At 43.0% G+C, this 16,969-nt stretch overlaps 1 protein-coding gene across 2 annotated transcripts; it reads right to left on the bottom strand.

Annotated features, from left to right (window-relative positions):
• Window positions 1-2,317: 2,317 nt before the first annotated feature.
• On the bottom strand, window positions 2,318-14,301 carry ZNF175 (zinc finger protein 175). 2 transcript variants are annotated; one of them, XM_033127335.1, is made up of 5 exons: window positions 14,105-14,301; window positions 12,193-12,447; window positions 11,030-11,171; window positions 10,680-10,775; window positions 2,318-5,177 (listed from the first exon to the last, which is right to left on the bottom strand). In XM_033127335.1, exons 2-5 carry the CDS (start codon window positions 12,340-12,342, stop codon window positions 3,349-3,351), a joined length of 2,217 nt encoding a protein of 738 aa, XP_032983226.1. In that variant the 5' UTR covers window positions 12,343-12,447; window positions 14,105-14,301; the 3' UTR covers window positions 2,318-3,348. The 2 variants fall into 2 exon arrangements, with proteins under 2 accessions (XP_032983226.1, XP_032983227.1); XM_033127336.1 differs by having other exon boundaries at window positions 11,030-11,156.
• Window positions 14,302-16,969: the final 2,668 nt, after the last annotated feature.

The raw sequence follows: 16,969 nt of genomic DNA, 5'->3' as shown, positions 1-16,969 counted from the left end.
CCTAGAAGGTGGCTGAAGAGGGAGAGCTGAGAAGCTGAAGCTACTGACTCAGCCTAGGATGGGGGTGGGGATCCAAGAAAAGTTTCCCAGGAGGAAGTAACCTTTGAACTGAACCTTTCTGGACAAGTGTGGTTTTGCAGCTCCACAGTGGGTATAAGAAGGGGTTCCAGGTGAGAGAATGGCACTTGAAAAGGTGAGAGCGGACTGGCCTGGCAGGTGGGAGAACACTACTGCCTGCTGGTGAGGACAGCCCGGAATATCTCCATCCACCCAGGTGAACAACACTTCACCGGGGCAAGCTACGCAACGTGGGGTTCTGGGAGGCGATGCAGGAGGAGGACTAGGACTGTCTTCTTCCATGAGGTGAACCTACTCCCAGAGGACGACTGCAACCTCTACATCTGTGACATCTTTCCCGCCCATGTGTCTGTGGCCGTAGACGTTCAACTACAAGTGGAGGGAGAGGGACCGTTGGCCAGGTCCTGCCCTTCCCTGTACCTGTCCATTTGTATGGTGCAGACCCCGGTCCCTGGGGCTGAGGCAGGAAGGGGACGAAGGGGCCTGGGCGAAGGTCTCGTAGACAGTGAAGAATCATCCTCTTGGATGTAGGTGTCAGGTGGGGGTGGTTTGGTTAATAATGAGGGAGTCAGGATGCGCTTAGTGACGTGGTGGGCAGAGAGGTTAATGGGGGTCAGCAAAGGGGAACGCGCGACAGGAGCGACTGACTAGGGGTCCGGAATGGGCCATCAATGGCGTCACAAGATGGGCCTGTCAGATGACTCAGGGAGTGGATAGTCCAGGGGCAAGTGGGGGGTTATCTTAAGGGTCAGGGAAAGGGCTACCCCAGGATTAGACAAGGGGACACCCTAGGGGTCAGGTGAGAGGTTATCACAGGGGTGAGTGGAGAAGGGCGAACCCAGAAATTAACCTTGAAGATCCTAGCCAGAGGGCCAGGGCCAGTTGCTTGAAATTCCTTGTGTTTCCAACTCTCTCTGCCTCTCCAGACTGCCCTACTGAGGCCACCTTGGAAGGGTGTTTGCCCTGCGCCATTTACTACCCGAGGATAAATGGCTTCCCCAACACATCCTGGGGCTGGCATCATGAGGACGACATTGCTGCCAGGTGGGGGGCCCTGCTCTAGGGAGCCTGGCACAGGGAGCTGGAGGTCCCTCCATGGAGTGGCAGAGAGGCTGCCCTGGCCTGAGAGGCTGGGCTGTGGGATGGGCACACTATCAGAGGAGACAGGCCTCTGGCCTCCTTACCTCTCCCCTTTAAGGTTTAAACTAAATGGGATGCTCCTCTCACAGCCCCACCTGCTCTTTGGCTGCCACCAGATGCTGGAGGAGGGGCAGGACTCCAGACACAAGCAGAACCCCCAGAGGTGAGTCCAGGTTGGAGGAGGGGTGTCTGGTCCTGGACAGTCCTGGAGACCTGGGCTCACATGGCTGCCCCTCCTACCCTTCCCCCCTGGCCCCCACCCAACGAAGGTGGTGGCACAATGGCATGAAGTCAGTGGGCTACAGACTGCTCTCGGAGGAGCTGCAGCTCCTCTACACCAACGTCACGGTGGACATCAACTTCTCAGCCCCAGGAGCCCCGCTGCCAAGTTGAGGGGTACCTGGAGGCTAGAATGGAATCCCTGGGAATTTCTTATTGGTTTATTTTGCTCGCTTCTTCTCTCTGCCATCCCTAATCCCCATCCTGTCATTTCCATTCATTCAGGGTCCCACTCAAGCCCACCAAGCACTGGTTCTCTCCACGCGGTTCCAAGTACTTTACACACACTTACTTTTCATGACTCGTGGGGTGTAGGCACATTATAATCTTCCTTTTGAAAACCAGTACAGATGAGTTAACTAACTTGCCCAATTGATGCAGAATCAAATACAGGAACCTGGCTCTGGGGCCTGTCCACTTAAAGACTATGGTATTCTGCTTCTTGTGGGAAAAAAAAGAGAAAAACAGTGGGAGGAAAGAATGAATACAAAATGTGAGGATGGTTGAATAAATTACAGCATGTCCACATAACAGAACACCATGCAGCCGCTGAACAGCGGTATTGCAGTGTGAAAAGAACAAGATGCACACACGTGTATGAGGACTCAATATTTACAAAACAAAGAGGAGAGGTTGGTCCTTCACAGGTGTGTGATTATGAGCATAGTGATGAGTGTGTGTGGATAACAAGTTGGTAAACTTCTGTAAAGGGCCAGAAAATAAATATTTTTGGCTTGTAGGCCACATGGTCTTTGCCACAATTACTCGACTCTGCCACTGGAGCACAAAACCAGCAACAGACAACACATAAACAAATGAATATGTTCCGATAAAACTTTATTTAAGAAAACAGATGGCCGATCAGATTGGGCTGAAGGCCACAGTTTGCTGACTCTTGGTGTATATGACAGGAACCTACTTAAAAATAAGAAAGAATCCATACTAAAAGGTTGACACTGGTTATTTATTTACGGAGAGGCTCACCATAGATGGTGGAGGTGAAAAGAAAAGGGGTGGGTAGGGCTAAGCTAATCATGAACAAAGGAAAAAACAACAACAAAAACTACACCATGAAGACCAGTATACACTACAGAGTAACATTTATGCATTTACCAGAAATGTACATTCATGTGTCTGTATACATAAAGAAATGAATAATTATTGACTGTGCAATCTTAGGATTTAAATATCAAGTAGTAGGGAATAAATTTGATAAATACAATTACATTCTTTTAAAAATATATAATCCACACCTCCTGTTCTGCAGTAGATTCTGTAGCAAACACTACAGAACTGAGGGTGTGTGTGTGTGTGTGTGTGTGTGTGTGTGCGCATATATACATTACATATATATTATAGTACAAATATGGACTATATATATTGACCTGACCATATAAATATCTATACATACATAATATTGTGCTGTCATAATTCAGTTTGCTGGCACTTTAAAAATATTGATCTCCCCTATCAAACGGGGTTATCATTAATATAATTTCCTACAAACTTTCTTATAAATAACCTGGTAACAATCTGTTTTGTACCACTTTCCATACAAACACTTTTCTCAATATATTTGCCAGGGTTTCTTCCCCAGATGAATTTTATAATCCTTTACAAGGGTAGTACAAATGTGGACAATTTCACTCATCCTTGAAAGTTTTTTTCTGAGTGATTTTACTCGCATAAAACAACGTGTAACTTTGTGATATGCAATACATTCCTAGAGCTTTTCTAAAGCATGAATTCTATGATATACAATTAAATCTGACTCTTAAGAGATTTTTTTCTTCAAGAAATGCAGAGTTTGTTTCATTTATGTATACATGAATGCATACTAGGTATTCATTTCTAGGTAAAGTCGTTCACGGAATAACTGCTTTTGTAAGATTTGTCTCTGGTATGAGTTGTTTGGTGTTTGTTAAAATTTGACCTGTTGTTGAAGGCCTTCCCACATTTAGAACATACATAGGGTCTCTCTCCTGTGTGAATTCGTTGATGCACTTTGAGTTGTGGTTTCTTACTGAAGGATTTCCCACAGACACAGCATTCATAAGGTTTCTCTCCAATATGAGTTCTCTGATGTGTAATCAACTCTGATTTCTGGATGAAGGCATTCCCACATGTGTAACAGGCAAAAGTTCTTTCTCTAGTATGAGTCATCTGATGTTTATGGAAATTTGACCTACCGTTGAAAGCCTTCCCACATTCAGTGCATATGTAGGGTTTCTCTCCAGTGTGAATTCGCTGATGTTCTTTGAATTGTGACTTGGAAGTGAAGGCTTTCCCACAGTCACTGCATTTGTAAGGCTTCTCTCCAGTGTGAATTCTCTGATGCATGCTGAGTATTGACTTCTGATTGAAGGCTTTCCCACATTCACTGCACACGTGGTGTCTTTCTCCAGTATGAATTTTCTGGTGTATATTGAGGTGTGACTTTTGGGTGAAAGTTTTCCCACAGTAACTACATTCATAAGGTTTCTCCCCAGTATGAATTCGATGATGTATATCGAGTTGTGACTTGGAAATGAAAGATTTCCCACAGCTGTGGCACTGATAAGGTTTTTCTCCTGTGTGACTTCTTTGATGCACAATCAGGTGTGCCTTCTGGATGAAGGCTTGCCCACATTCAATACACACATAGGATTTCTCCCCTGAATGAATTCTCTGGTGTAAGCTGAGTGTTGACTTCTGGGTGAAGGCCTTCCCACATTCGCTGCATGCGTACTGCCGCTCACCAGTATGAATTTTCTGATGTGTAATGAGGGTCGAATTCTGGGAGAAGCCTTTCCCACATTCACTGCATTTGTAGAGCTTTTCTCTAGTATGAGTTCTCTGATGTCTCAATAGAGATAGCATCTGGAAAAAGGCTTTTCCACATTCATGGCATTTGTGGAGCTTCTTTCTAGTGTGAGTTTTCTGGTGTGTAATCAATTCTGACCTCTGAATGAAGACTTTTCCACATTCCCTACATATATAAGGTATGTTAACTGTAGGGTCTGTCATATGTACACTGAGTTTTGATTGTGGAGTGAAGGCTTTTCCACATTTGCTGCATTCCTGGAGGTTTTCTACACTATGGAATCTCTGTTGCCTAAGGAGGTGTAACTTCTGGGTAAAGTCCCTCCCACATTCAGTACATTTATCTGGTTTTTCCCGAGTATGAATTTGATTTTGTGTGAGTGACTGTTTATAGCTGAGGACTTTTGTATATTGATTACCTTCGCAGCTAGCACTGTGAATATTCTTGCAGCTAGCAATGGGAGAGACATGGGTGAATAGCTGACCAGATCCAACAATCTCATCAAGGTGTTTTGTGGTATTGCTTTGATTTTGATGATTTACTTCTAGGTTAGACTTCAAACTTTTTGCAAACAAACAATGTTTGTGAGGTCTTTTTTGTGAAGAAACAAGGTGGGGCCTTACATGAATGATTTCCCCAGGGTCCTTATATTCATAGTCTTTCTCTGTATTTAAATTTTTCTTATTGAGGAAGGCCCTACGATGCAAAGGTTTATTTTGATTTTGCTGGTCTCTCTCTGTATGGTCAGCATCTTTCCACAGTTCTTCTAAAATGGAACACCAAGAACCATTTCTTGTGACTTTGCCCGCCATATCATTATGAAATGAAGCTTTTTCAGAAATTTCTTGTTGTTGGGTTTCAAGCCCAGACTCCTCTTCTAAAAGGAGAAAAAGATGCCATAGACACAATGAATAGTTAGAAAAGGATAGAGGAGAAATCATGTGGTCTGACTGAGATTGAGCACAGGGAAATAACTGAGTCTTATGACAATGCTGGTGGTGATGGTGATGAGAGTTAACAGTCACACAGCCCTTATTAAATGCCAATCACTTATCTGTATAGCACTTATCATTTGCCAGGCAATGTTCTATGTGATACACACATAAACTCATTTAATCCTCACAACAACCTATGAGGTAACTACACTCATTATCCCTGTTTTATAGATAAAGAAAAGGAGGCACAGAATGGTTGAATGATTGGCCAAAACTACTTTGCTCACCCAAAACTACTTTTCATGGGGAAAATTAGATTTGAACAAAGGCATCTTGGCTCCACTTATGTAGGCAGTCTCGATACCTAGACCTCGTGGGATGACTAAAGGATCAGAGATAAAACAGACAAGTGTTATAGGACAACATCTGTGAATAGTTAAGCCTTGAAGGAGGAGGCTCAGAGTGTAGGTCTTTGTGAAACTGAATAAAGGAAATCTCATTTAAAGTGGAGTTGACAGGCCAGGAGGCACTTTCACACATTACCACTCAATGTCTATTACACATCCCAACAGGAGAAAGTGTAAATTATAGACACCAACAGGAAGAGACCCCAACAAGAAGAGATGTACTTTGCGTTCCCAACAAGAAGTGTCTCTACTACCCCAGCAGGAGGAAGATTTTCTCCTTGCCCAGCAACAAGCCCAGCCAGTGGGAACCTTTGCAACTCTGCCAACAAGAAGCCATCACCACCCTGAACTCTTGCTTTCCTCCAATGGACTTCTGATCAAAGCACTCCTCTCAACTTCCTCCTTTTTCTCTATTAAGTAAGGTTCCTCTCTTTTGTTTGCTGGACTTGCCTATAGTTTTTTGCAAGAGCAGGCTTGTCCCAAATTGCAATTCCTTGCTAGTCCCAAATAAACCAATTTTTGCTAGTAAAAATAACTGGCTGTTTTATTTTAAACATCATCTTCATTAGCTTTCAGATCTAAATTATCACTAATCTCCCAGCTTTCTTCCAATTGTTAGAAAAAATACCAAATCCATCAGCTCTGTAGATCTTCTGGAAAACTGTTCAAGTGTCAATCCTGACGTAACCAAGCAGTGAAAGAATACCTATGCCCAAACTCAACTCTCCATGAAGCTGAAATTTGTTTTCTTGAGCCTAGGAATATATGCATGCCCCAAGAAAGGTATACTGGAAGACTGGACAAGCAAACTGTCCCCTAGAATGTTTCACCCTTCTTCCATAGAAGTTAATTGTGGCCAGGTACATGGCTGCCAAGCTACGTAACAGTTCACAATTTCCTTTGGAATCAGATGTGACAGTGAGACTATTCCTGCTGATGGAACATGCATACAACATCATGTACACCTGCTGGGCCAGGGTGGTAGACCACAGCTTCTCAATACCCTCCACCCCTCTTCTGCCTAGGAGAACCTGGCTTTGGATGCAGTGCACATTCAATCATGCACCTCAACAATATCATAAAGGATAGTGCAGCAATGACAAGGGAAAAACCCGAGTGAATAGAGAAAGTAAGGCTTCCTGCTGATCTGCCTTTTAGAACTGTCTTATAGGAGAGAAATTATTATATCAGACCATGCTCTCTTTGTTATAACTTTCAGCTTTATGCTACCTACTATTTCCTGTTTTTGTTTTTGGTTTTTTTGCCAAGAATGGGAGTCACAGATCGTCCAATTTATTAGTGTAGAACACAAGACACAGCATATTAAAAAAAAAAAAAAAAGTGGCTGAATTTTACTATTACTTTATCCCACCAGAGATTTAAACACTGAGCATGATATGACCATATGTTGTTTCTTTTGTCTTTCAGTCACTTGGATAAACTGTATTCCAGACCCTGGTCATGTTAAAAAAAAAAAACCTCATCCATATTTTGCTTTTTTAAAAATGAGAATGCTCTTTAATTTTATCATTAACATTTTTAACTAAAAACACAATATAAAATTAACCACTTCTAAGTCTACAGTTCAATAGTGTTAAGTACATTGACACTGTTGTATAAGCAACCTCCAGAACCTTTTCATCTTGCAAAACTGAAACTCCACACCCATTAAACACAACTCCCCTTTTTCCTCTCCCCAGAGTCTCTTACAACCACCATTCTACTTTCTGTCTGTCTGAATATGACTACTCTAGATAATATAAATGGAATCACACAGTATTTATCCTTTTGTGACTGGTTTAGTTCACTTAGAACGTTCTCAAGGTTCACACATCTTGTAGCAGGTGTCAGAATTTCTTTCCTTTTTAAGGCTTAATAATATTACACGGTATATATAGACCACATTTTGTTTTTCCGTTCATCCATCAATGGACAACTGGGTTGCTTCCACTTCTTGGCTATTGTGAATAGTGCTTCTATGAACATGGGTATGCAAATAAATCTCTCTGCTTTGAGTTCTCTTGGATATATACCCAGAAACAGAATTGCTGGATCATATGGTAAATCTATGTTTAATTTTTTGAGGAATCGCCATAACATTTTCCACAGTGGCTGCACCATTTTACATTCCCACCAGCAGTGAACAAGGGTTCCAATTTCTCCACATCCTCACCAACACTTGTTATTTTCTGTTTTTCAATAGTAGCTATTCTAATGGTTGTGAAGTGATACCACACTGTGGTTTTGATTTGCATTGCCCTAATAATTAGTGATGTTGGGCAGCTTTTCATATGCTTGTTGACTGTTTGTGTATCATCTTTGGAGAAATGGCTATTCAATTCTTTTACTTGTTTTTTAATTTGGTTATTTGGTTTTCTGTTTCATTTTTCATTCTTATGTAGTAATTTTACCCAACCATTGGTTTTCATTTATTCTGAGGATCTCACACTGTGGGTTCCCAGGTATAGATTTGGAACGTTTTTAACCTTCCACTTTATTTAGATCATAAAATTCTTGCTGAACCTGATATTTAAATCACTGCCAAATATGTTCACTGTAAAATATCAGAATTGTGCTGAAAAGCTTATCTGTAACTCCCCAACACAGCTTAACAATGCTGACTCAAAAAAAGTCCAATTTATTCTCAAATCCAACCATATACTTATGTCCTCTATCCCCATTAAGCTTACTTTGCCTGCTCCTTCGTTCCAATTCAAAATTGCTTCATGGAACATTTCCAAATACTGTGCCCTTAAAATTATTGCCCTACGTCACTGCACCTGTGAGGTGACACCATTTTCTCTGATCTTCAAAAGCAGTCACTGTCTATGCCCCCCAGTTATTAGACGTGATTAATGCAAACAGGCTGATGATTTTAACATGTCATACTATTACCCACTCTATCCAATTATAATCTCCCTCCCTTTGAATTTAACTCAGCAGATATTTAAACTATCCTTCTAAAATAGAATAAAATATTATTTTCTGCCTATCTTCAAAAATTCAGTAATTTGGGGCTGGCCCGGTGGCTCAGGCGGTTGGAGCTCTGTGCTTTCAGAGCCCACTGGCCCATGTGGGAATTGAACCGAAGGCTGCCGGTTCGATTCCCACATGGGCCAGTGGGCTTTCAACCAGAAGGTTGTCGGTTCAACTCCTCGAGTCCCGCAAGGGATGGTGGGCTCCGCCCCCTGCAACTAAGATTGAACACAGCACCTTGAGCTGAGCTGCCGCTGAGCTCCCAGATGGCTCAGTCGGTTGGAGCGTGTCCTCTCAACCACAAGGTTGTCGGTTCGACTCCCGCAAGGGATGGTGGGCTGCGCCCCCTGCAACTAGCAATGGCCAACTGGCCCTGGAGCTGAGCTGCGCCCTCCACAACTAAGATTGAAAGGACAACAACTTGAAGCTGAACGGCACCCTCCACAACTAAGATTGAAAGGACAACAACTTGACTTGGAAAAAAGTCCTGGAAGTACACATTGTTCCCCAATAAAGTCCTGTTCCCCTTCCCCAATAAAAAAATCTTTAAAAAAAAAATTCTATAATTATTATATCCTGAATGGTTTCCTCATGCTTAACACAGACATAATGAAAATTAAGTAAGGAGAGTACAAAATAATCAACAGACTATATGCAGAGACGATCATCCTATAGACAACGTATACTGTCTGTATATATTAGATATATATATATAGAGAAAGTAGATATTAAAGAATATATGAAAACAATGAAGTAGAGGATGAGTGATGAAAACTATCCAGGTATGTTTTTAAATTGGAACTATGTGGCCATGATGAAAATGTCACTGAAAAGTGTTAATCCTACACAGTAGGAAATAACCATATTTTTGCATAACTGTATTTTGCACCAAAATCTGTTTTGATAAAAAAAATAAACAAAATATTAATCTTTGTGGTAATAAAATCGGTCAATAGCGTCTTGACTAAACTCATACATGATGGGAATCCATAAATCACATGAGGAACAGAATAATCTAAGCCTGAGAAAACAGGGAGGTTTTCCTTAATTCCGGAATTAAGAAATTAAGAAAAAGGGGCAACTGAATTATACGTGCAAAAAGAAAAAATGGTGGGATTTCTAAAATAATAAACTAGAAGACTGAGCTGGAAGAGCTACTAAGAAAGACAGAAGAACCTAACAAAATGTATAAGGTGAAAAGAATTTCAGATTTGTGTGATAATTCCAATTTCTGATCTGCCTAAAATAAAGGAAGTGAGTCATCCCACGGGAACTGTCCACCACACAGTTAAATAGGGTAATAGAACAGTTTAGGCTCCAGGACTGGAGGGGTTGATAAAGGATCATCAGAAAAATATGAGGCCTAATGATCAGAATACAAAGGCCCTCGGAGACAATTCCTACATGAAGCGATGACCAGAGGGAAGTACAGGGCCTCAAGCTGGTGACAACACAATTAGAGGATAAAAGAGAAAGGAGATCCAGCAAAGAAAAGAAAAGTCAACAACTTTAGGGGGCAAATAAAAAGGAAAAAACGGCCTTGAGAAGACTCCATGGACACAAAGGAGTAAAGTAATAAAACAAAGGCAATGAACACATTGAAAACCTAATCAGATAACAGGTCTGATGAAATCCTGTAACTGCTCAGTTATTAGAAAAATGAAATTAAAACATGAAATAGCCCTTTTACCCATCACATGGGCCATCCATGACAAATGTGGTACATGCTAAGTGGTGGCAGCAAGGTGTGCAAATGCGAATCCTGCGCACAGCGCATGGGGTTGGAGACTGTGCAGTTCATCTGAAGAGGAATACGGTTTATTAGTCAAAGTACGTACATTTCTATCCACTCCAGGCAATCCCACTCCAGAGTACCTACCTGTGAGAAACTGTGACACCCATCCTTACGGGACATGTACAAGAATGTACAGCGGCATTAGTTGTAGAAACGGGGATTAGGAGGCGACCTAAGTGTCCACTACTGTGAGAATGGATGAGTGTGGTCAGTCGAATAACGGCCCCTCAATGATATGCACACCTGCCAGGGTAACAGTCACTCACCCGGATGCCTCTGATGTGAGAGTTCAGCCTCCCCCAGCCACAGCTCCTTTTCTTTTTCCATCCTGAAAATGACCTCTGGGTTGGGAATGTGATACTCTGTGAATGAGAAAGGATATCGGATTGGGATGTGGTCTTGGGCTGTAGAGGCCATTCAGTGAAGCTTTGCATGGGCTCATCAGAAACGTCAACATCTTTCACTAAGAACAAAGTAATACTCCAAGATGCCCAAAAGGAATGAACAATTGCAGACAAACCAATTACATACTGCAGACGCCCCACTGCATTCCACAAGAAGGAAGGAACTCTCCTCAACGAGGCCCATCCACGACTCCCAGGGCAGGTGTGCTCACCCACGGAGAAGAGGTGGCTATAGATCTCTAGCATCACATCCTGGTACAGGCGTCTCTGGGCAGGGTCCAGATGCTGCCACTCCTCCCTGCTAAAGTGTATGGTCACGTCCTCAAATGACACTGGTCCCTGTAACAACATACCCTAGCTCAATGTGAATTAATCATCACTGGTTAATGGGGAAGTTACAGAGACTTATTGTTAATTTTTTAATTTTATTTTAATAGTGTTGATGTTTCTTTCTCTTAATGTTTTGTATTATAAAATGTTTCTGTCAGGCTGAGATTATTTTTTAAACACAATTGAAATAGATAATCTTTTCACAATATATGGGTTCACAATGGTAAAAAGCCATGCATTTATTATACCTTCTTGAAGTAGAACATCTCTGTAACTTGAGTATAAACCTATCGCAAGACAAGGATGCACTGTTTGTTACTATGGCCACTCATTATTATTTTAAAACACACAAATCAAGTGTCATGAAATACACAGAGTACCTTAGAGTTTCAGGAAATCTTGAGTATACCCAAGAATCCTGCTTTCTCATTCTAAGTATCAAATATTAGTATCTGTGGATAATTTGGAAACACTGTTCTCTGGCGTTTTTATCCATCTTTTAAAATAGGAAAACCCACCAGTCCTTAAGCACCAGTTCTTGCTTTAGTATCCTGTCACTCGATAAACTATGAGGACAGAGGGGAAAGAGCCAACCCGACGGAGCAGGTAAGCCGGAGTCGGATGGGAACCAGCAGAGCATATGCGAAGACCAGCGGTGCAGTGCTGAGCAGGACGGAGTGAGCGCGTCCCTGCCTGGGGCTGGGGCTTCCCACCCAGACCAGGGGCCACCTTTTCTTCTTCATTTGCCCCAGGGCTGACCCTCTTCTCTAACTTACTGGCTGCCTCTTTCATCGTCAGTTCTGTTTCCTCTATAACACAGAAGGCCTGTGAATATGAGGTGACTGGAAGATCCAGACTGCTCCCAATCAATCACTGCCTTCTACAGTCCCCCAAGCAACGGACCATTTCCCCAAATGTCCACCAGTACCAACTACTAAGGACCTCTTAAGACACACCTTCACTGTCAGGCACAGGAAGTCCAGAATCTGCTGCTTCCTGTGTCTGCCCAGAAGTTCTAAACACCTGTCCCGGGGCTCCTGCTTACCTCACATGATCCATCCTGCTCCTCTGGACCCAGGATCTGGGGCTTCTGGGACAAATTCACATCAGCAGGCATGTCCCCTCTGGGCTTCAACTCGTGGTCTTTCTTGCAGACAACTCCACTTTTCCCAGGAGCCTGAAGCTGCGTGAGCATCTGGAGGCTCCAATCAGAGCTGCTGGGGAGAGGCAGGCTGGGCTATGACGGGAGGTCCTATAGCCTCGAGGATGTGGCTTGACCCACCAGAGACACCAAGAAGCCCTGGAAGGGCAAAGACCACATGGTCACTCATCTAACATTTGCTCCACACAAGTATTTCTGAGGGCCCGTAGGTGAAGGTCACTATGCTAGGATACTATGAAATAAGCATAGTTCAGAAAAATCCAACTCTAGTTATTAATCAGTGAAAGATCGTGAGTTTGGACTAAACTTAATGAAGGTTTAACTGCAGCTCTGCCTGCCACCTTTTAGCTGTGAGAATATGACGCTATTACTTTATAGTTTCCAAAATAAGGAAGAAGATAGGGATTGGGCATTGGGCAACTTACACGACATGAGGTTTTATTAAGCCTTCAGCACCTTCCTGGTATGTGGTAAACACTGAATAAAAATCAGCAGGTTGCAAGTCAGGTATCAGGTACCTTGTTTAACTTTCACACAAAGAGTATAATTAGCTAAAGAGTAAAATTATTGTCAGCTAACGAGTATAATTATTATACTCATTTTGTGGATGAGGAATGAACGCTGTTACATAGTCTGCTTTACGGTCACTCAGTCTGCAAAGGGAATCAGACCCATGTCTGCCTCATTCTGAAGTGCACACCGTTGCCACTATCCAATGTCGTCCCCTATATGGTCAGCTTCCAGAAACACGATTTCCATTTGGAACTCGCCATATCTGGTATGTCCAAGCTTCTGGACATTTCAATGCCCATCCATAACACCCGAGACATCCCAGCCTTTTTTGACAAAGATAAAATTTAAATTTACTGTACTCAACCTCACCTTGACCTGAAAAACCTGCAGACACGCACCAGGACCCCAATCACTTACCATTTCTGGCCTGTCCACAACGAATTACCACTCCCCTCTCCTCCCGCCCCCCGCCCCCAACACACCCAAATGTAGTCACTGAGCTCTGACCTCCAGAAATCCCCAATGCGTGGACCATAGGACTGTCAGAAGGTCACAAAATGCCTCCTAGCCACTGACATGGCCAGGCTCCTGAAATCATTAGCATCTGGATAGCCAGTAAATGTTTCCCAGGAAGTGTGATTTCCACAGGACCCAAAATAGTCCCCAACAATTGGGGCTCAAAGTAATGCACCCCAATAGAAAACCATCATCAATCTGCTCAACTGCCAATCACTGACCTTTACCATGTCCACAGGCAGCCAAGGAGAGGCCAACACTGACCCAACCATCCATTCCTGAAGGACCCCAACACCCAATGCCCAGAAAACAATGCAGGCACCCTCACAAGCCCCCATCACTGACCTTCTAGGCTTTTGATCGACTGGTTCCCATATGCTACCCTTAGCACCCCACTTTCCCAATCGGCCCCAGACTCAAGTGTTACAATGTGACCCTCAGTGTCCTCCAATCCCTGAAGCTCCTGCTCCCAATCAATCACTGCCTTCTACTGTCCCCCAGTACCATCTACTAAGTCTCTCTTAAGATGCACCTTTGTTGTCCTCAAATGAGCAAGTTTCATGGGCCAACAATATAAAATCTGATATTAAAGTACACTTGTAATTTAAGCTACAAAACTACTTACACACATACAGAAAATATGCAAAGATAGAGTGAAAATTAACGAGCCAAACTCCCAACTTAAGTTAGAAAACGCCACTTAGCCCACAGCCCCCCTCATTAAGAACCCCGTCATTCACCCCACAGGTTCCCTCCCATCACTTACCCCGCAGATCCGACATCATTCATTCCACCGACCGCTATCACTGGTCCTCTAACCACTGTGTCACTCACACCAAGCTGATTTCACCTCACTAACCCCACAGAATCCCCACTGCTAATATTCCAAATCACCTCAACATCTTGCATGCGACAGACAGCTAAGAACCAATTGACGACGTAGGCGAAATGGCCTCTCTGGGCCACTTCCAGGTTGGATTGAACTGTGCGCATGCTCACTAGAACCTTTGAAGCCACAACTGCCAATAGTTATCATGGCGTATTACAGTGTATTTCTATTCCCCGGTTCATTTTTCTTCAGATTGTCAGGCAAACGACATGGCCGCGCCCGTAGGGATTATGACAACGGAAGCCACCATTTTCAAAAAACTTCCATTCCGTACAGCCAGGGATTGAATTTGCAATCTCACAAATGAAGTGTTCATGTTGTCCCACGTTGGCAGGGGAACTATTAAATACCTATGTATATATACTTGTGTGTTTTGTATAAACACACACACACACACACACACACACATACTTGTGTGTGTGTGTATATATATATGTATATTTCAGTTTCCTAAGGTTGTGATTGAGTAAATTATCACATGCAAAATGTTTAAAACAGAGCTGTTACATAATCAAAACAGCTGTTACATGAGAAATATATTTATTCTGTTTCATCCATTCAACAAATATTAGGTTCCTATCTATGATGTGCTCAAGAAAAAATTGCTTAAGGTCGTTGTTTGCAAAAGTTTTTGAGGATTTCAACATTTTTCCTAAGGACCATTGGTCATTCTTTGATGTTCAGATTGTTCTTTTGAATCATCATGCCATCATTCTTGGTGATTTTTTCTTGTTGTATTAATGGGTCTGACTCTTCTGGATCCTTCCAAATCGATGATTATGGCACATTTTCCAAACATCCCTTTCACCTTTGATTTCATGAAATCCTGAATCTCTTGAGAAATTTTCAATTTTGCCTGTTATTTCTTTGCATTGTAGTCACATTATATTGGTTTGCATCACAGACAGAGAGACTGAGTAAGGTAGACGTTTGTGATAATATGATTTGTAGTAAGAAACGTAATATGAAACATTTGGTCTTCTGGCACAGAGTTCCCATAATCTTTGAAATTTCCTAAGTGTTGAGAAAGATAAAGGCATCTTTTATTATGTTAATGAATGACTTTGGGAAAGCAAGGGTGGGTGGGAGCTGGTTGCCAGGGGAACCAACCTTGTGATTAAAGGGTTGGAACTTTCAGTCCACACCACCCTCCCTCACCTCTGGGGAGGGGAAAAGGGCTGGAGATTGAATCAGTTGCCTGAGACCAGTGACGTAATCAACCACTCCTATGTAAGAAAGCTTCCATAGAAACCCAAAAGGACTGGGTTCTGACAGCGTCCAGGTTGGCGAACACATGGAGGTTTGGGAGAGTAGTGTGCTTCATGGAAGCCCTGAACCTTTTCCCCATACCTTGCCCTGTGCATCTCTTCCCCCTGGCTGTGTAAGGGTGAAATTAGGTAAATCAGTATGTAATTAGACTTAGCTAGTTTGCAGTTTGACTTCCCGCATAGCTCGCTATTTAGCCACTTGTAGTTAGATTTAGTTTGCAATTTGATCCACCCTGATATTCAGCTACATCCTCTTTGTTTCTCCCTTCACTGATTAACTGAAGAACTCTGTTTTATTCCCTTTCTCAAGGCTACCCATACCTCCTTAATCTATTTAATCAACAAAATCCTAACTTGGAAAGGGCAATTTCTTAATCCTCAGGCACCCGGACACCGGAATACACACAAAGCCCCAGGCCATGGTGGCCAGTCCCAGACCAGAGTCCAGAGATAACATTATCCTAAAACAGACCAGACCCAGGGAAAGATGTCAGTAGGGTTTCCGGGCGGGAATTCCCACCCATTCTCAGGAAATTTTTTCGCTTTCCCCTTCTCGAATCCTGAGATATAAACTGTTTTCTGTTCTCCATTATGGATGAATCGTTTCCACAAAGTGACGGCCGATACTACCAACTACCTGTGTTCAAGGAGCCGATTTTCCCGATTTCCTAACCAACTTTTCTTGGGATTCAGGAATGGAAAAGTGAAAAAAATTCCCGAGAACTGGCGGGAATTCCCTCCCGGAAACCCTAGATGTCAGCTGTGGGTCCTACCTGACCGACTCCCCCTTTCCTTTGTTCTTCTTGTGTACCTATACAACCTTCTGACTGGTCAAGGAGCAGGGAGGTGGCCTTTGTGTTAGGTAGAAAATGTAGGAGAAGGAGGAGGGGCGGGAGTAGGAAAATGTAGGAAGGAGGGTTTACTGCCTCCAGCCACGGAACTGTTTTCACAACCACAAATGGCAGGCAGTGGGAGCAAGATAAGGATCTGAGTCAACAGACCTCCACTCTTCTTAGGAGGTCACACCACCTTTTCCCACCAAATCAATATGGAACTCTCACCCCACCCAGCAAACTATAAGTTCTAGAGACAGGAGCTCTCTCGCTTTTTATTGCGCCAGCTCTCTCTCTGGCACTTGAGCTCTCTTGCCCTTGTTCTCGCCGGCTTTTTCTCCCCCTTTCTCTCTCTTCCTTTCTCTCCCCCCTTTTCTCTTTTTCTCTCCTCCTCTCCCCCACCTCAGCTAGGCCCGTTCTCTTCCCTGAGAATGTATAACTAATAAACCCTGCTTGCATATTAATCAGCTTGCTGACCTTTGATTCTTCACTGTGTCAGCAAGAAAAACCGAGACTCCCCTCACATTTGGACAAGAGTCCACCATCTTCCCAGAATGTCGGCATTCTGAATAAACCTGCTTTTCTTTCCGCCAACCATGTCTCTCGATTTTTAACTTTTTCAAGTGGCAGGCAGCTGGACC

Source organism: Rhinolophus ferrumequinum, chromosome 15, assembly GCF_004115265.2.
Source record: "Rhinolophus ferrumequinum isolate MPI-CBG mRhiFer1 chromosome 15, mRhiFer1_v1.p, whole genome shotgun sequence".
NCBI classification, from domain to species: Eukaryota; Metazoa; Chordata; class Mammalia; order Chiroptera; family Rhinolophidae; genus Rhinolophus; species Rhinolophus ferrumequinum.
This window is presented reverse-complemented; position numbering and strand designations above follow the sequence as displayed.